A 20,830-nucleotide genomic window follows, 5' to 3' on the forward strand; every position below is an offset into this window, starting at 1 on the left:
ATGAGCTACTGTGCCTGACCCTCTTTTTTCATTTATCTTTTTTTTTAATTTCCTGACTCCTACAACTGATCATCCTTTTAATTTAAATGAGGCTATGTTTTTATATTTAAAACAAAACTGCTTATAGATAGCACATGGTTTCGTCTTGTTTTTATTTTTTCGTGTAAGTTGACCTCTATCATTTAATTGGTGTGTTTATACCAATTTATTGATATAGTTGTATCAAAATCTACCATCTTGCTGGGTTTTTTTTTCCTATTTTTCTCATTTGGTCTTTGTTTCTGTTTTTCTTTTTTTCTACTTTTGGCTTAAGTGGGTCCTTTTTATAATTACATTTTATCTCCACTGTTGTCTTACTCTGTATTTGTAAACATTCAAAGTTTTTGATTGTTGCCCTAAAGTTTATTGAAACTTTAAAGATTATCATACTGTTTTATGTAGGTATACTTACATCAGTATACTCCCAATTTCATCCTCCCGTCTTCTGTGTTACTGTTGTCGTACATTTACAGCATATTGACACATGCTGTAAAGCCACAAAACGTTGCTACTATTCTTGCTTTAGGTAATCTTTTACAGTGATTAAAAGCAAGAAAAAGTCTCTATTATATTTATCCTCCTTTTAAGCATTCTCAAGAAATTTTCATTTATTTGTGTAGATTCAGATTTTTGATATATTTCTTCTATTTAAAGAACTTCATTAAACATTTCTTCTTGTATAGATCTACTGATAATGAATTTGCTATGTTTTTTTGTTTGAAAAGGTTTTTTATTTCACTGTCATTTTTGAAAGATATTTTTGTTGAGTATAGAATTAGGAGTTAATAGTTCTCTTGCTTTAGTTGCATTTTTGTTGCTCTTAAAGCACTTTTAAGGATGTCACTGCTTTGTTTTCTAGCTTATATAGTTTCTCATGAGAAGTTGGCTATGATTCATTATCTTGATTTTTGTATCTATAATATGCCTTTTTTCCTCTGGCTACCTTGAAGACTTTGACTTTGGTTTTCAGTTGTTTGGATACAGTGTGTCCATGTTTGAATTTAGTTTTTTATATTTTCCCTGTTTGGATAAATTGTCTGTGCTTTTTATTTATTTATTTATTTTTTATTTATTTATTTTTTGAGACAGAGTTTCGCTCTCGTTACCCAGGCTGGAGTTCAATGGCATGATCTCGGCTCACCGCAACCTCCACCTCCTGGGTTCAGGCAATTCTCCTGCCTCAGCCTCCCGAGTAGCTGGGATTACAGGCACATGCCACCATGCCCAGCTAATTTTTTGTATTTTTAGTAGAGACGGGGTTTCACTATATTGACCAGGATGGTCTCGATCTCTCGACCTCGTGATCCACCCGCCTCGGCCTCCCAAAGTGCTGGGATCACAGGCGTGAGCCACCGCGCCCAGCCTGTCTGTGCTTTTTAGACCTGTGGTTGATATTATTATTTTTGGAAAATTCTTGCCTGTTATGTTTTCAAATACTTCTTTTCTCCTCTTGGAATTTGAGTTACATGTTTATTAGACCATTTGATATTGTCTCACAGCCCTTGGATGCTCTGTCCTTTCATTTTTTTCCTCTGTTTCTCTTTGTGTTTCAGTTTGGGTAATTTCTTTCTTTCTTTCTTTCTTTTTTTTTGAGATGGAGTTTCACTCTTGTTACCGAGGCTGGAGTGCAATGGCACAATCTCGGCTCACCGAAACCTCCGCCTCCTGGGTTCAGGCAATTCTCCTGCCTCAGCCTCCTGAGTAGCTGGGATTACAGGCATGCGCCACCACGCCCAGCTAATTTTTTGTATCTTTTTTTTCTTTTTTTTTCCTTTGAGACACAGTTTCGCTCTTGTTACCCAGGCTGGAGTGCAATGGCGCGATCTTGGCTCACCACAACCTCCGCCTCCTGGGTTCAGGCAATTCTCCTGTCTCAGCCTCCTGAGTAGCTGGGATTACAGGCACGTGCCACCATGCCCAGCTAATTTTTTGTATTTTTAGTAGAGACGGGGTTTCACTATATTGACCGGGATGGTCTCCATCTCTTGACCTCGTGATCCACCCGCCTCGGCCTCCCAATGTGCTGGGATTACAGGCTTGAGCCACCATGCCCGGCCATTTTTTGTATTTTTAGTAGAGACAGGGTTTCACCATGTTGACCAGGATGGTCTTGATCTCTTGACCTCGTGATCCACCCGCCTTGTCCTCCCAAAGTGCTGAGATTACAGGCTTGAGCCACTGCGCCCAGCGGTAATTTCTTTTGACCTGTCTTCAAGTTTACTGAAACATGTCTTAGCTCTTTTGTCTACTAATCAGCCTGCTGAATGATCATCTCTGTTACTGTACTTTCCTTTCTTAGCATTTCCACTTGATTTTTTTCTTGTAGTTTCCATCTTTGCTGGAATTCTCTATTTGTTCATTCATGTGGTCCACCTTTTCTAGTAAAGCCTTTAGTATATGAATCATAATTGTGTTAAATTCCCTGTCTGATAATTTCAGCAGTCAAGGATTCTGTTGATTGTTTTGCCTCTTTTAATAATGGATTATCTTTGTTTTGCCTTTATGGGTGTCTGCTAATGTTACATTGAAGATAGGTGCTGCTAGTATGATCTTTTCTGCCCTTTATGAAGAGGCAAAGGGACTATCCCAGGAGGTGGTATTTTCCCAGGTGGTCTCTAGGGATTTCTAAACAAGTCATTCTAGGAATTGTATGGCAGATCAGACCTTTAATAACAATGCTTTCCTTTTTTCTCTCTTCCAGTTTTGCCTTCATAGTTCTCTGCCTTTACCAAAATCTGCAGAAAATGAATAAATCCCAGGTAAGTTGTTTATTCCCCATTTTGCTTTTCATTGCATTTAAGGAAGTTTATAAGGACCCAGAAAATGAAATAGAAAAGTGTGAATGAGTAAAATGCAAGGGAAACATAGTAAGAATAACTGATCAATACCTGCAGCCAAAAAGTAAATTGAGTTATTAAATGTCTTGCATTGGTTATGAATACCAATTCTTTGGTTCTGTACATTAGGTCTGAATACATTTTATGAGCCTTCATATAGTGTTTCGGATCGCACCCCCAGAAACAACCAATTTTGAAAGGGTTATCACTTTATCTGTGGTTGTTTCATGTAGCATTCCTCAGTGCAAGTGCAGAAGATTATTGCATGTATTTGGTTTTTCCAGTCAGATCAGCCTAATCCCAGAGAATGCAGTCAGTATGTCAGTCACTATTTAAATTCCCCCACCCCAAGCAGGTACCACTGTCATTACTTTCTTGTGTAGCTTTCCAGAGCTATTTGCACATATTTACACAAGTACAAATAAAGGCACAAACATAAGATAGGATATTAATCATATTGTTCTGTTTATATGTGTTCTGCTTTAATTAATATATATAATTTTTTAGAGCATTTTTGGGTTTACAGAAAAATTGGGAAATGCAGTATGTTCCCATATACCCCCTCATTCCCAACCTCTACCCCCAGTTTCCCGTTATTAATGTATGCATTAATGTGTGTATTGTTACAGTTGATGAGCCAATATTGATACTTTAAAGCATGTAGTTTACAGTAGAGATCGCTCTTTGTGTACATTCTAAGTGTTTTGACCAATGTATAATGACACGTATTCGTCGGTATGGTGTTGTATAGAATAGGTTCACTGCCCTGAAAATTCCGTGTCCTGCCTATGCACCCCCGCTTTATCTCCCTAAGTCCCTAACACCCACTGATCTTTCTACTGTCTCATCTCCCTAGTTGTATCTTTTCCAGAATGTCATATAGTTGGATTCATGTTGTAGGTAGCCTTTTCAGATTGGTTTCCTTCCCTTAGAAATATGCATTTAAGGCCAGGCGCGGTGGCTCACGCCTGTAATCCCAGCACTCTGGGAGGCCGAGGCGGGTGGATCATGAGGTCAAGAGACCGAGACTATCCTGGTCAACATGGTGAAACCCCGTCTCTACTAAAAATACAAAAAATTAGCTGGGCATGGTGACGTGTGCCTGTAATCCCAGCTACTCAGGAGGCTGAGGCAGGAGAATTGCCTGAACCCAGGAGGCGGAGGTTGTGGTGAGCCGAGATCACGCCATTGCACTCAGCCTGGGTAACAAGAGTGAAACTCCGTCTCAAAAAAAAAAAAAAAGAAACATACATTTAAGTTTTCTCCATCTTTTCTTGGCTTGATAGCTCATTTCTTCTTAGTACCGAGTAATGTGTCATGATGTGATGTACCATGGTTTGTTTATCCATTCACATATTGAAGGAACAGATAAACTTAATTGCTTCCAAGTTTTGGCAATTATAAATAAAGCTGTTATAAACATCTGTGTGCAGGTTTTTTAGGGGCATGTTTTCAGCTCATTTGGATAAATACCAAGGCTCCTGGATCATATACTAGGAATATAATTAATTTTGTAAGAAACTGCCAAACTCTCTTCCACGTGGCTTACTGTTATACATTTCCACCAGCAATGAATGAGAATTCCTATGGCTTCACATCCTCGCCAGCATTTTGTGTTCTGGATTTTAGCCATTTTATTCATTTATTGTTTTATTTTTTATTTTTTGAGACACAATCTTGCTCTGCTGCCCAGGCTGGAGTGTAGTAGCGTGATTTCAGCTCACTGCAACCTCTGCTTCCCGGGTTCAAGCAATTCTCCTGCCTCAGCTTCCCAAGTAGCTGGGTTTATAGGTGTGCACCACCATGACTGGCTAATTTTTGTATTTTGAGTAGAGACAGCATTTCATCATGTTGGTCAGGCTGGTCTGAAACTCCTAGGCTCAAGAGATCCACCTGCCTCGGCTCCCCAAAGTGCTGGGATTACAAGCGCGAGCCACTGTGCCTGGTTATGATTTGTGTTTCAGTCTCTTAATTATATAATTTTGGTTTGTTTCTGAGACAGGGTCTAGCTCTGTCACCTAAGCGGGAGTGCAGTAGTGTGAACATGGCTCACTGCAGTCTCAACTTCCTGGACTCAAGCAATCCTCCTGCGTAAGCACTCCCCCACCCCCATCCCAAGTAGCTGGGACTACAGGCAACATGCCACCATGCCCAGCTAATTTTTTGTATTTTTTTTTGCAGAGATGGAGTTTCACCCTTTCGTTCAGGTTGGTCTCAAACTCCGGAGCTCAGGCAATCCATGTCCACCTTGGTCCCCCAAAGTGCTGGGATTACAGGTGTGAGCCACTGTGCCCAGCCCAATTATGTGTTTTTTAAATCAGTAACATATATTTGAAGTATTTTCAAATCAGAGCATACGGAGTTTGTGCATTCTTTTATTCCCAATCTTTTTTTTTTTTTTTTTTTTTTTTGAGACGGAGTGTCGCTCTCGTTACCCAGGCTGGAGTGCAATGGCGCCATCTCGGCTCACCGCAACCTCCGCCTCCTGGGTTCAGGCAATTCTCCTGCCTCAGCCTCCTGAGTAGCTGGGATTACAGGCACGCGCCACCATGCCCGGCTAATTTTTTGTATTTTTAGTAGAGACGGGGTTTTACCATGTTGACCGGGATGGTCTCGATCTCTTGACCTCGTGATCCACCTGCCTCGGCCTCCCAAAGTGCTGGGATTACAGGCTTGAGCCACTGCGCCCGGCGTTCCCTTGCTTTTCTTAAAGACTTTGCTGCTTATATATTTTTTACTCAATATAAAATTTAGTTGATAAACTATAATTGGAATACTATATATATATATATATATATATATTTTTTTTTTTTTTTTTTTTTTAAAAGATGGTGTTTCACTATGATGGCCAGGCTGGTCCTGAACTCATGACGTCAAGTGATCCACCCACCTCGGCCTCCCAAAGTGTTAGCTAGGATTATAGGCGTGAGCCACCGCGCCCGGCTGCTTACATATTTTCTTAATATAAAATATAGTTGATAAACTATAACTGGAATTAATATTGTATTGGTTTGCATAATCCTTTGTCTGATTGGTCGAGGGTTTTTTCCTTTCAGACGTATGAGATCTAAAAGATGCACCTGTGGGCCCTTTGTCAAGACTTAGGTTATCATTTTTTTTTTTTAATATTTTTTTTTGAGACGGAGTTTTGCTCTTGTTATCCAGGCTGGAGTGCAATGGCGCGATCTCGGCTCACCACAACCTCCGCCTCCTGGGTTCAGGCAATTCTCCTGCCTCAACCTCCTGAGTAGCTGGGACTACAGGCACACACCACCATGCCCAGCTAATTTTTTGTATTTTTAGTAGACACGGGGTTTCACCATGTTGACCAGGATGGTCTCAATCTCTTGACCTCATGATCCACCTGCCTCGGCCTCCCAAAGTGCTGGGATTACAGGCTTGAGCCACTGCGCCCGGCCTGGTTATCATTTATTTTTAAATTATACTAGCTAGTGTTAGCTAAGAAGAAATGAAACCACTCATGTGTTGGTGGAGGTAGCATAGAATGATACAGCCTTACTGGGAGCAACGTGGCAACTCCAAGCAAATTTAGCAGTGCAAATGAGCTCTAGAAATTTGGCTACTGTTAGAGCCAGGCTTGGTGGCTAATGCCTGTAATCATAGCACTTTGGGGGGCCGAGGTGCGTGGATCACTTGAGGTCTAGAGATCTAGACCAGCCTGGCCAACATAGGGAAACGTAGTCTCTACTAAATACAAAAAATTAGCCGAGTGTGGTGGCAGGCACATGTAATCCCAGCTACTCAGTAGGCTGCAACAGGAGAATCACTTGAACCCGGGAGGTAGAGGTTGCCATGAGCTGAGATTGGGCCATTATATACCAGCCTGGGCAAGAAGAGCAAAACTCCATCTCAGGAAAAAAAAAAAAAAAAGAAAGAAAGAAAGAAAGAAATGAATTTTGCTACTGTTGAACAAAGGCTCCGAGGAGAAGATTAGCTGAATTGAATTTCTGGGTAGAGCCTGGCTTCGGCTTTCCTGAGAGTTTACGGAAGTCCTGTTTGTGAAAGTCATTGGCAAGGTCATGAGAAGCATAGGGCTCAGCACAGTTTGGCCATGTGACAGGGTCAGAGTGTAGACTAGGTATTTAATTTTGATAGGACTATATAATTAGAGGGAGTGGGATGCTATGTATTTTCTGCATCTTGGTTCACTGGTGAACTGCCACCTCTCAGTAGATTACAGCAGAACACTTCTGTGACATGAAATGAGTGTCTTCATGTGATCCAAGGCAGTTTGGTGTGGAGGGGAAAGACAGATGTCATCAGAACATGTTCAAGATAAGCCAGACAAAGTACAGATAAGAATCTGGGCCAGGCTAACAGGCTAACCCAGGCATTCTGCTCTCAGTTTAATAAAAAGTTGGTACAGTGGCCCCAGGTATCTTGTTGATGACGAACTCTCAAAATGCTAGCTTTTGAATCACTGTGTTTCAGTCTGTATTACAAACAGTTTGGGTTAGTAGAGAATCAGCACCATCCTGCCGTCTCCTTCCCACTCCTCCTGGGGATTTCGTTCCATGCTCTCATGTTGATGGTTTGCTGCTTCTCATGACTCTGTCTTTTCTGGATTACTGTTGTTTTATTAAAGTACATGCTTCAGTAGCTGCTTGAGAAAGGGTTTGTGAGAGATACATTTTTTAGGCTGAATTTCTGAAAATGTCTTTTTTTTTTTTTTGAGACAGAGTCTCATTCTGTTGCCCAGGCTGGAATGCAGTGGCATGATCTCAGCATACTGCAACCTCTGCCATCCAGGTTCAAGCAGTTCTCCTGCCTCAGCCTCCTGAGTAGCTGGGATTACAAGTGTGTGCCCCCACACCTGACTAATTTTTTATTTTTAGTAGAGATAGGGTTTTGCCCTGTTAGTCAGGCTGGTCTTGAACTCCTGGCCTCAAGTGATACATCCTCCTCAGCCTCCCAAAATGCTGGGATTACAGCCACTTTGCCTGGCCCTCATTCTGTTCTGGTATTTGATTGATAGCTAGGTATGAACATTGTGGATTTGTCCATTCCTCACTTTCATTCTGTCAGTTTTTCTTGATATAATTTGAAGCCATGTTAGTCACTGCATTTATGGTTATGGTTGTGTGCACACATGTGATTCTGTTTTCCTGGTGGATTTACCTTTTTATCATTTTGGAATGCCCCTGTTTATCTCTGATAATATTCCTTTTCTGATATTAATAAAGCCACACCTAACTTTTTTTTTTTTTTTTTTTGAGACCAGATCAGCTCTGTTACCCAGGCAGGAGTACAGTAGCTTAATCTTGGCTCATAGCAGCCTTCACCTCCTGGGCTCAAGTGATCTTCCCAGTAGTTGGTACTATAGGTGCCCATCACCATGCCCAGGGGATTTTTCTATTTTTCTTTTTGATGGAGTTGGGATCTTGCCATGTTGCCCAGGCTGGTCTCAAACTCCTAGGCTCAAGGGATCTGCCTATGTTGGCCTTCCAAAGTGCTGGGATTACAAATGTGAACCACCATGCCTGGCCCATACCTACTTTTTAAATAATTAGTGTTATGGTATATATTTCCTTTTGGTTCAACCTATTTATGTTCATGTATTTATAGTATATTTCCACCAAACAGCATGTAGTTTGGTCGTGGTTTTGATCCAGCCTGTTTCTCTTCTTTTTCTTTTTTTTTTTAGACGGAGTTTCACTCTTGTTACCCAGGCTGGAGTGCAATGGCGCGATCTCAGCTCACCGCAACCTCCACCTCCTGGGTTCACGCAATTCTCCTGCCTCAACCTCCTGAGTAGCTGGGATTACAGGCATGCGCCACCATGCCCAGCTAATTTTTTGTATTTTTAGTAGAGACGGGGTTTCACCATGTTGACCAGGATGGTCTCGATCTCTTGACCTCGTGATCTACCCGCCTTGGCCTCCCAAAGTGCTGGGATTACAGGCGTGAGCCACCATGCCCGGCCTTCTCTTCTTTTTCTGAGATAGGATCTTCCTCTGTTGTCCAGGCTGGAGTTTAGTGGCATGAACACAGCTCACTGCAGTCTCAACCTCCTTGATCCAGCCTATTTCTGCCTTTTTTTTTTTTTTTTTTTTTTTTGAGACAGGATTTCTCTTTCTCGCCCAGGCTGGAGTGCTGGAGTGCAGTGATGTGATCTTGGCTCATTGCAGCCTCAACCTCCTGGGCTTCAGCAGCACCCTGCCCCATCCCCACTCCTGAGTAGCTTGAGAGTACAGGCCTGTACCAGTTAATTTTTTTTTTTTTGTACTGATAGGATCTTGCTATGTTGCCTAGGCTGGTTTTGAACTTCTGGCCTCAAGTATTCCCCCGGCTTAAGCCTCCCAAAGTGCTAGGATTATAGGCGTGAGCTACCATGCCTGGTCTATTTCTATCTTTTAATTGATTTATTATTTGTGATTTATTTTCCCTTTTGTCTTTTTTTAAAGTGGTTGCTGTAGAGATTACAGCTTATAATCTTTACTGACCACTCCTGTAATGTTTTGCATATGACTTTATAGTTCATCTCAAGTGTTTATGGGTTAACTAATATATAGGTCATCTGTACATCTGCTTCTTTTGGCTTATCTCTTGATTGTTTTTGTCTTGTCCTTTTTTTCTTCTTCTTCTGAGATGGTCTTGCTCTAAGGCCTTACCCATACTAGAGTGCAGTGCCTTGATCTCCATTCACTGCAAGTGATCCTCCCACTTCAGTGATCCTGGGCTCAAGTGATCCTCCCACTTCAGCCTCCTTAATAGCTGAGACTACAGGCGCATGCCGTTGTGTCAAGCTGATTTTTGTATTTTTTGTAGAGATGGAGTTTCGCTGTGTTGTCCAGGCTGGTCTCCAATTCCTGGGCTCAACCAATTCACCCACCTTAGCCTCCCAACCTGCAGGGATTTTAGCACCACATGCCTGGCCTCATTATTTCTTGTTTTTCTTTCTTTTTTTTTTTAAGACAGGGTCTTTGTTACCCCCAGGCTGGAGTGTAGTGGCATGCTCACAGTACACTGTAGTAATGACCTCCTGGGCTCAGGCAACCCTCCCACCCCAGCCGTTTTAAGGAGCTGGGTCCACAGACATGTGCCACTATGTCTGGCTAATTTTTTTTTTGAGACGGAGTTTCGCTCTTGTTACCCAGGCTGGAGTGCAATGGCGCGATCTCGGCTCACCGCAACCTCAGCCTCCTGGGTTCAGGCAATTCTCCTGCCTCAGCCTCCTGAGTAGCTGGGATTACAGGCACACGCCACCATGCCCAGCTAATTTTTTGTATTTTTAGTAGAGACGGGGTTTCACCATGTTGACCAGGATGGTCTCGACCTCTTGACCTCGTGATCCACCCGCCTTGGCCTCCCAAAGTGCTGGGATTACAGGCTTGAGCCACCGTGCCTGGCCTCAAATTTTATTCTTAAAGCCTGTCTTTGTATCATGGAGATAACCAGTATGGTTTCTCTGGGTGTACACCCATGCTTTAGGTACTTTTATATTCATGAACAGGATTATTTGGAATTTGTGGTTATGTTATGTGCATTTTTTTAAAAAATTCTGTTTAATTACTGATGCTCCTGTGATAGCTTTCTGTGGCGTTTTCAGGCTTTGTTATTTATATCATAGCTGGGTCATTGAAGTTTGCCTCTTGTAAAAATTACATATAGGTTTTTAAAACCCTGAAGATCTTAGTCTTTTAACCGACATATATCCTGTGTAGATTTTGATTACTGAGTTTATCTGTTTTTCCTTCTCTGCTTGTCTGTCATAATATATACATTTCCACCCTTTTCAAAGTTTGTATTACTTTTTCAGTATGTGCCTATTTTAAACAAAATTTAATATTTCTTCCAAACATGGCACCTTCTTCCTGCCACAACTTTTAAGTTGATGACACCCAAAAATTAGTTTAATACTTCCTTTCCATATTTGCATAGTTTTAATGATTTTCTGGTTTGCCGTTGCTCTTTTTGCACATCTGATTCTTGCTGAGCTTAATTTCGGGTTTGGTACATCTTTTAACAGTATTAACAATGCCTAACGCACGACATCTGCTATGTACTAGTCATTGTTCTAGGTCAGGGGTATCAAACTCTGGCACACTGTCCTAATGGGCTGCCACCTTATTTTTTTATGATCCACAAGCTAAGAACAGGTTTTAATGGTTGGGGGGGAAATACCAAGAGTACTGTTATGCTGTGAAAATATGAAACTCAAATTTTAGTTTCCATAAATCAAATTTTATTAGAACGCAGCCACGCCTATTTGTTGACATGTTGCCTGTGCTTGTTTTTGTGGTATCAGAGCCAAGTTGGTTAGTTTTAGCAGAGACTACATGTAGCCTGAAAAAAAAAATGATTTACTTGACCCTTTATAGAAAAAGTTTGTCAACTCATTCTAGGTATTTTTAGCGCTTTGAAGATTTGTCTTCTGATCTCCATTGTTTGTCTGTGTTGAGAAATCAGCTGTCAGGTTTTTTGTGCCTCCGAAGGCAGTACCGCTTTTTTCCAAGACAGAATCTTGCTGTTGCCTGAGCTAGAGTGCAGTGGGGCGATCAATCTCTGCTCACTGTAACCTCCACCTCCCAGGTTCAAGCAATTCTCCTGCCTCAGCCTCCCAAGTAGTGGGATTACAGCCGCTCACCACCACATCCAGCTAATTTTTTGTATTTTTAGAGACATGTGTTTTTACCACATTGACTTTGAACTCCTGACCTTGTGATCTGCCCTCCTCTGCCTCCCAAAGTGCAGGGATTACAGGCGTGAGCCACTGGACCTGGCCTCCTCTGAGGTTTTAAATCAGTTTTGTTATATGCTGGAGTGTTTTTTTTTTTTTTAATTTTATGCACTTAGCATACTTGGGCTTGGTGGAGTTTAAAACTATAGCCTGGTGTGAGCTATGTTGGGAAATTCTCAGCTATTATCTCTTCAAATACTGTTTCCACTGCATTTTGCCCCTCCTCCTGGGACTCCTGCTGCAATTGTATTAGACCATTTTAGCTTGTCTTTTAGGCTCTTTAATGTACATTCTGCATTGCAGTCCAGATATTTACTGACATCTTTTGACTAATCATTTCTTCAGCTGTGTCTGTCCTGAATCCAACCATCTATTTTAAAAAAATTTTTTCTACCACTTTTATGGATTGAACAGGGAGGGGATGAAGGGATGGAAATCCTTACTTGTACCTGGTATTTTGTAGTTCGAAGTTTATTTTCTGCCTTTAAGTGGCAAAGTTAACTCTTCAATATCACAGAAATAATGCCTATGTGAGCTTTATTACCACACTGTTAACACTGAATATCTAATGTGCTTGGTACACAGTATAGATCTTGAGAGCAGAAACAGCCATTTATTTTTTGAGACAGAATTTTACTCTATTGCACAGGCTGGAGTACAGTGGTACAGTCTCAGCTCACTGCAGCCTCTGCCTCCCGAATTGAAGCAGTTGTCCTGCCTCAGCCCCCTAAGTAACTGGGACTACAGGCATATGCCACCACGTCTGTCGACATTTTTGTATTTTTAGTAGAGGCAGGATTTCACCACGTTGGCCAGGGTGGTCTCGAACTCCTAACCTCAGGTGATCCGCCCACCTCAACCTTCCAAAGTACTGGAGTTACAAGCATGAGCTACTTGACCTGACCAACAGTGTTTTGAGAACCTATCAAATGGGACAGTGCCAGAGCTATAGGGGAATCTGAATGAATCTCAGCTGTTCATAAAAATGTATTTTGGAAGAAGTGAACAAAGCAGTGAACAATATGAATCGCTGGTGTTAATTTTCATGGTGAATGACTTGTAAGGTTTTCATCTATTCTTTCTATACCAAATGATCGTCTTAGGATGAGTAACAATGTGCCCTTTCAGGGATCAGTTTCATTCACGGATGTGACTGTGGACTTTACCCAGGAGGAATGGGAGCAACTGGACCCCTCTCAGAGGATCCTATACATGGATGTGATGCTGGAGAATTACAGCAACTTACTTTCAGTGGGTAAGGACAGTTTTCAGGTACAGCTCACTGTTTGCCTAGAGGTGTTAATGTCCTGTCTCAGAGACCAGAAATTATGAACTTCCAAATTACTAAATGTTTTTGGCCTAAGTCTTCAGGTGTTAAACCTGTGAGATTGTGCAGCCTTTGAAGCTCTATCTCCTTTTCTTTCAAGGCTTTTGAAGTCCAAGTAGTTAGGAGCTATGTCTCATTAGTAAATTTCTGTAAAACCATATGTGATTTTCAAGTTGGAGCAATGAGGAGAGTTTTGGGTAGCATAGAGTTGTCAATTCAGAACGTTTTAGGGGAAATATGACAGGAGAAAGGGAGAATTAGAAGCCAGGGGAATGAATATCCAGGGGATTATGAGCAGCTCAGTACCTTTGAAATACTTTTCAGTTAACTGTTTTTCAAATCCTTAACCCTTAAACGTAGCTGAGGACAGATGCTCTGTACCTCAAGTCTCTGAATCATACCTCCAAATATCCACCTCTCCTTGCATACCTTTTTTTCCCCTGTTTAACCTTACAGATATTTGCCTCTTATACTCTTTGCACCTTAGCCTTGAGTAGCTGAGACCACAGACACACACCACCATGACCTGCTAATTATTTTTTACTTTTGTAAAGACAAGTTCTCTGTAGAATTCCTAACCTCAGGCCGGGCATGGTGACTTGTGCTGTAATTCTAGCCCTCTAGGAGGCCAAGGCGGCCGGCTCACCTGAAGTCAGGAGTTCAAGACCAGCATGACCAACATGGTGAAACCCCATCTCTACTGAAAATACAAAATAAGCTGGGCATGGTGGCATGTGCCTGTAATCCCAGCAACCCAGGAGGCAGAGGTTGCTGTAAGCCAAGATCATGCCATTGCACTCCAGCCTGGGCAACAGAGACTCCATCTGAAAAACAAAAGAACTCCTGACCTCAAGTGTTCCTCCTGCCTTAGCCTCCCAAAGTGCTGGGATTACAGGCATGAACCACCGTTCCTGGTTAGATGACTTTCTTTTGGACATATACCCAGTAATGGGATTGCTGGGTCAAAGGGTAGTTCTGAATTTTGAGAAATCTTCGGACTGTTTTCCACAGTGGTTGAACTAATTTAAATTCCAGCCAATGTGTGTATCTTAGCCTTGCCAGTATCTGTTGTGTGACTTTTTAATGAGTCTGTATAACTGGATCCTTAAGATTCTGAACACATAAAAGTAGGCTGGGCCTGGTGGCTCATGCCTATAATGTTGAGAGGATCCCTTGAGCCTAGGAGGTCAAGGCTGCAGTGAGCTATGATTGTGCCACTGCACTCTAGCTTGGGCAACAGAGGGAGACCCTATCACAAAATAAATAATAGGATATGATAGTGAAAACACGTTCACTGCCGGGCGCGGTGGCTCAAGCCTGTAATCCCAGCACTTTGGGAGGCCGAGGCGGGCGGATCACGAGGTCAAGAGATCGAGACCATCCTGGTCAACATGGTGAAACCCCGTCTCTACTAAAAATACAAAAAATTAGCTGGGCATGGTGGCGCGTGCCTGTAATCCCAGCTACTCAGGAGGCTGAGGCAGGAGAATTGCCTGAACCCAGGAGGCGGAGGTTGCGGTGAGCCGAGATCGTGCCATTGCACTCCAGCCTGGGTAACCAGAGCGAAATTCCGTCTCAAAAAAAAAAAAAAAAAAAAAAAACGTTCACTGTCTCAACAACTTCAGTAGGAAAAAAAGCAATAAAACCAGCAACAGTCAATGATCTGTTATCAGGGTTGTGTATTTCTTAGAGAATATGTATTTCTGGATTTTGCCAACCATTTTCAAGTATGACTTAGAGATTTAGAGCTCTGCTATGGTTGTCACTGCAAACCTCATAAGTGCTGCTTTCTGGAAATCATTTTGGTAAAGATGAACAGAAGAAAAAAGGGGGAAAAGCTTAGAAGCATGCAGAGTGGTGCTGGTTCTACCATAGTAGTCTGAGTTTAGCAAATCGTACTATTACTCTAGAGATCTGCCTAGGATTTTCCCTTAACTCCCTCATCTACTTACTTTCTTGGTCTCTGCTAACTGTACCGCATCCTTAAGGGCACTGTGAATCTCCATCCCTGGAATTGCCAGCCTTCTCATATTATTTGTGTTGTGTTTTCTGTCTTACTTTACCTGCTCTACTCAGTTTATTTTGTCATCTGGCAGTGCTACTTGTATTCATTTGGTTTGGTTTGGTTTTTAAACCACAAGCTATTGTCTTTCTCTTTCCAAGTTTGAAAGGAAACATTTGCGCTGGTAATTTTTTTTTTTTTTTTTTTTTTTTTTTGAGAGAGTCTCGCTCTGTTGTCTAGGCTGGAGTGCAGTGGCAGAATCCCGGCTCACTGCAACCTCCCCCTCCTGGGTTCAAGTGATTCTCCTGCCTCAGTCTCCTGAGTAGCTGGGATTATAGGCATGTGCCACCACACCCAGCTAATTTTTATACTTTTAGTAGAGACTGGATTTCACCATGTTAGCCAGGATGGTCTCTATCTCCTGACCTTGTGACCCCCGCCCGCCCGCCTCAGCCTCCCAGAGTCCTAGGATTACAGGTGTGAGCCACTGCACCCAGCCTGGGAATTTTTTAATATTGGGAGACTCGGTCCCAAACTTAAGAGTCAGCCCTGTGAGAGAACACCTGTGAAGACTTCCCATTCTGTAACATTACAGCAGAGGCTGACAAGGTTCTTTTCATTGTGCTCTATCCTAGAGGTGTGGAAGGCTGACGACCAGATGGAGAGAGACCACAGGAATCCAGAGCAGCAGCCAAGGCAATTTCTAATTCTTAAGAACCAAACCCCAATGGAGGAAAGAGGTGATCTCTTTGGAAAAACACTTAATCTGAACACAGACTTTGTTTCTTTAAGACAAGTACCCTATAAATATGACTTATATGAAAAAACCTTGAAATATAATTCAGACTTGCTTAGTAGTAATAGAAGTTATGCAAGAAAGCAAACTGATGAGTGTAATGAATTTGGAAAAGCACTTCTCTACCTGAAGCAAGAGAAAACCCACCCTGGAGTAGGATATTCTGAATACAATAAAAGTGGAAAAGCCCTCAATCATAAATCAGCCATTTTTAAACATCAGAAAATAAAAAATTTGGTTCAACCTTTCATTTGTACATACTGTGACAAAGCTTTCTCCTTTAAGTCACTCCTCATTAGTCATAAGAGAATACATACCGGAGAAAAACCGTATGAATGTAATGTATGTAAGAAAACCTTCTCCCATAAGGCCAACCTCATCAAACATCAGAGAATTCACACTGGGGAGAAACCCTTTGAATGTCCTGAATGTGGAAAAGCTTTCACCCACCAGTCAAACCTCATTGTGCATCAGAGAGCACATATGGAGAAGAAGCCCTATGAATGCAGTGAATGTGGAAAGACATTTGCCCAAAAGTTTGAACTTACCACACACCAGAGAATTCATACAGGAGAGCGACCCTATGAGTGTAACGAATGTGCAAAAACCTTCTTCAAGAAGTCAAACCTTATCATACATCAGAAGATTCACACAGGGGAGAAACGCTATGAGTGCAGTGAATGTGGAAAATCCTTTATCCAGAACTCACAACTCATTATACACATGAGAACTCATACAGGAGAGAAACCCTATGAATGTACTGAATGTGGCAAAACTTTCAGCCAGAGGTCAACTCTTCGATTACATTTGCGAATCCACACAGGTGAGAAGCCATATGAGTGTTCTGAATGTGGGAAGGCCTTTAGCAGGAAGTCCCGACTCAGTGTCCATCAGCGAGTTCATATGGGGGATAAACCCTGAAATTCCAACCAGGTTGTACTGTGGAAAACCTTCCTGCCAGAACTCTTCACGTGGGTGAAAATACTCATGAAAATACTGAGGGAACATGGGAATTCATACTGACATGCAATCTCTCAACTCAAAAATGTGTGAAAAATAGGATCCCATGAGAACATTATACTGGAAGTTACATGTGATACCCAGCTTGAAGAATACATCCAGTTGTAAATAGCCATACCCAGTTGTACTACAATGACCTATTTAAAATCTTGAATGAATTGAGTATTGTAGACAGCAGCATAAGAGATACACAAACAGTATCTTATGAATTTAGTGGTAATATGTGGGTATGCCACTAAACAAGTTGTATGTTTTAGATCTGCACATGTAAATTTAGCATAATCACTGGGAATTGAAATTCTTGTCCTCTGCAGTAATTAGGACATAACAAGATTTTCCATACTAAACATCACATGTGTTTTTCAGTATCTCTACAATCCAGTATGTATTCCACATGAAATGTGTAACAGATTTAAAGTGGCATGGAACCTATGTCTTTCCCTACTGCTTGCTGGCATATGTAAATTGGTATGAACATTGTTCTTGAGCTGCTCTCTTACGAAACAGAAGACAGTGTTGCAGTTTTACCTGCTTTGGGTTTGCTAAAGATTTTCTAGAAGCATTATTTACACAAATATGCAAATGTGAAATAATTGATCTATAGCATGAAGGAGGCAGACGTGGGCTGTACTACTCAGTATGCACCACGGAGTAAGAGTTTGCCATGTAAAGACAATATTCCCATTCATTATGCTCCTATTTTCCAGTGGGATATCTGCATACAGATGCATGTCTATTACCAAAATACTGTGTTACAGAAACCACCTGTTTTTGTCTTTCCTTAATTCATAAATTGTCTAGCAGAAATGGTAGGATGCTTCTATAGTTCACAAATGTTACATTTCAGAGACTTTACAGAAAAAATTATTTTAAATAACATCAACTGTTTCATTGCTTTCTAAATTTTTCATGTGTATAACCCCCTTTAGAAATGAATTGTTACAGTATTTTGTTGTTTAAAGGAGGTATTTCTACTTCCTTGAGTTTCGCTATTGCCAACCTAAAACATTTCCCATTGGAACATGACTTAGTGTAAGTTATTACCTTTCCTTTACATGTTTACACTTTATTAAAGTCAGGTTTTTCAGTGGTCTCTCCATATATTAACAAGAATTTTTTTTTTAATAATTTAAATGCTATTATAGACTTGATTTCAGATTTTCAAGTTCAGCCTTTCCCTGTCAATCCCAAGTCATGTATTGGGAATTATAAATGGCAACCAAAAACTGGCTTTTAAAGATTATTTTTGGAAGTCATTGATGTGCTGTGACAATATATGAATTTGAGTGATTTTCTGAACAAACTTAAACCAAACATCCATAGCCCAGTAAGTTTTTGTCTAAGTTTTCATCTTACCTACTCACAAAGAAGCAGGGGGAAAAGTTATTTTCAGACGCTGCTATTAGAAATGTAAATTGTTACAGCCTCCTTGGAAAACAATGTGACTTTCTGTTTTAATATTTATATACTCTTCAACCTAGGAATCTCCTGGGAATCTATCCCTAAGGAAAAAAAGTGCCAGTACTTAAGATTATGTTTACTAATGCATATTGTATTTTTTGGTAAGGACCAAAAAAAAAAAAAAAAAAAAAATCAGTAAGGGAATGGATGAATAAATTATGGTAAAAAAACATACCATGGCTGAATGGTATTTCCTTGAGAAGAATGTGTGGGAGCAAACTCCATACTCCTCTAGGTCAAATGAGGAAAGCGAGAGGGGAGAAGGGAGAGGAGAGAATGAGTGAGAGAGAGAGAGTGTGTGTGTTTGTGTGTAGCAAATTTTGTAAAATAAAGATAAACATTTATATATGTGTCTTTGTATATGATTTTATGGGCCTAGTGAATAGAATTCCTTCCTTTTAACCTGTGGACCTCACCGGCTGTATCAGTGAGGGCTCTAATAGTAAACGGAATTAGGCCCATATGAAAGGATGACTTGGAGAATGAGAGGAGGATTAAGGGAAGATACTGCGGATGGTAAGGTATCTGGAGACAGCAGTACCAGGAACCAGAGATGGTGTTTGAGAGCCCAGTGAGAGCTAAAATGTTGGGAAAAGGTCTCTGCTGTAGGAGACAGAAAAAATAGATTTTTTTTTTTTTTTAAAAAGAGTTGTTTTTGTTTTTAATTAAGACAGAGTCTTGCTCTGTTGCCCAGGCTGGAGTGCAGTGGTGCGATCTCAGCTCACTGCAACCTCCACCTCCTGGGTTCAAGTGATTCTCCTGCCTCAACCTCCTGAGTAGCTGGGATTACAGGCATGTGCCACCATGCCCAGCTAATTTCTGTATTTTTAGTAGAGAGGGGGTTTCAGCATATTGGTCAGGCTGGTCTTGAACTCCGGACCTTGTGATCCGCCCACCTCAGCCTCCCAAAGTGGTGGGATTACAGGCGTGAGCCACTGTGCCCGACAAAAGAGAGTCTCTTCAGTAAGTGGATGTTGGAACTCTACAAAGATGCAGCTACTGTGAGAAACACAGAACTAACACTGGAAAGGGTGGGGGGTGGGGACGGGTTGGTGGGGAGTATCAGCCCTTTGTTGCTCGGTCTCCTGCAGATGCTTCCATTGACTAAACCTGATCAGAACATGGGGGCTGCCGTCTTGCTGGGATATAGCAGGGTAGAAGGATAGAGAATGGACTCAGAGGGTTGAGATTAACCATCAGTGAGGTTATCTTGTTAAGAACAGTTACAAAGGAGTGGTGGGCAGGGCAAATCTAGGAGGATTCAAGATCACACCGGAAATGAACTATGAATAATGGGCAAAGTGTTAAGGACTGAAAAGTCAGATTTTGCCCTACTTGCAAGGTAACAAGTTAAAGGACCAGTTTCACGGATGCTGGCAGGAAACACACTATTGACGCTGAATACATATTCACTGGGTGGAATTACAGGAGAGTAGCTCCAAGTTCAGGGACCCCAAATCAAACAGTGGTCTACAAGTCCATCTACCAAACCTCTAGATGGAAGACATGCTGGATGCTTAACAAACCACTGCTCTGGAGAGCGAATTACCTATCGAAGGCTATTCATTCATCCTGAAAACAGCCTGTAACAAAAGCCATCACCATCTATACTTGTAAGATAGGCAGAAATGTGAGAAACCCATGGAGAATTGTCTCTCAACACAGACAAATGGATGGGTAACGGAAGAGATGTGGGTTTGTGAGGGTTGTGGTGTTTTAAAATATCAAATTCTAGGGTAAATTTATGTACTCACAGGAATGACAAGTAGAAACTGGCACTGCAGGAGAGAAGGAGGAGAATGCACTAGAGCAGGGTCTGAGCAGATGAAGACACAGGGATTCAGGGTGCTAGTGAAGAAGGCGGACACTGGAGCACCAACCAGGAGGAAGTCAGTGTGGGCAGAGAAGATGCAAGAGCTTGTGAATGTTCTTGTCTGATTATTTGCTCTGTTAAATTGAAAACATGATTATTAGCTGAAAGTGAGGATGGTGGAGATGGTAAGAGAGGTTTGGGGGATAGGGGAGAGTGAGAAAAATTAAGGAAATGTGTGATACACTAAAAGCCCACTTGAGGTCAGCAGGCATGTGTTTAACAGAACATCAATTATCAGGGTTGTATGTCTTGTTCCAGCCATATTCAGCAGAGTTGGATTTAGCCTGGGTTGACTGGTGTGAAATACATGATGAACCAAGGGACTTAAGCTGATTAGGTGAAGAGTCACAACTTCCGGGAGGGAAATCGGTGGGAGTGACACCAGCAAGATGGCAGAATAGGACTCTCCAGCGCTTGACTCTGCGGAAACATGAGTTTGAATAGCTATCCCTGAACAAAAAATCCCTTCACAAGAGCTAAAGAAACCAAGTATGAGATCACGGCACAGGGGCCTAGCAAGGAAACAGGTTGCATTGAAGAGGGCAGGAAGGACACTGTTTCATTGTTTTCATGATCTCTTCCCTAACCTCAGGTACCGCAGTGTGAACAGAGATACCCTCCACTGGGGAAAGAGAACAAAGTGAACACTGGACTTTGCCTCCATCCCCAACACCAGCTCACCTGGGTAAAACTCAGTGCTAGGCAGGCCCCTATCACCCTGGACCAGGCCACTAACCCAGAGTCAACCCCACCATGAGGTTGGATCCCATAGCC

General features: G+C 41.7%; 1 protein-coding gene across 5 annotated transcripts in view; it reads left to right on the forward strand.

Annotated features, from left to right (window-relative positions):
• Positions 1-18,777, forward strand: part of ZFP1 (ZFP1 zinc finger protein) — a 45,056-nt gene extending 26,279 nt beyond the window's left edge. For 2 of the 5 annotated variants that reach the window (XM_074406407.1, XM_074406400.1), the window contains exons 2-4: positions 2,741-2,798; positions 12,748-12,832; positions 15,542-18,777. In XM_074406407.1, the coding sequence (XP_074262508.1) occupies positions 2,784-2,798; positions 12,748-12,832; positions 15,542-16,623 (1,182 nt within the window). In that variant the 5' untranslated portion in view covers positions 2,741-2,783 and the 3' untranslated portion in view covers positions 16,624-18,777. Of the gene's footprint in view, positions 1-2,740; positions 2,799-9,278; positions 12,833-15,541 lie in introns of those variants that run through there. The other 3 variants (XM_039463557.2, XM_003939908.3, XM_010350619.3) reach the window with 2 other exon arrangements.
• The last annotated feature ends 2,053 nt before the right edge of the window (positions 18,778-20,830 follow it).

This window comes from Saimiri boliviensis, chromosome 1 (assembly GCF_048565385.1).
Source record: "Saimiri boliviensis isolate mSaiBol1 chromosome 1, mSaiBol1.pri, whole genome shotgun sequence".
Classification (NCBI taxonomy): domain Eukaryota; kingdom Metazoa; phylum Chordata; class Mammalia; order Primates; family Cebidae; genus Saimiri; species Saimiri boliviensis.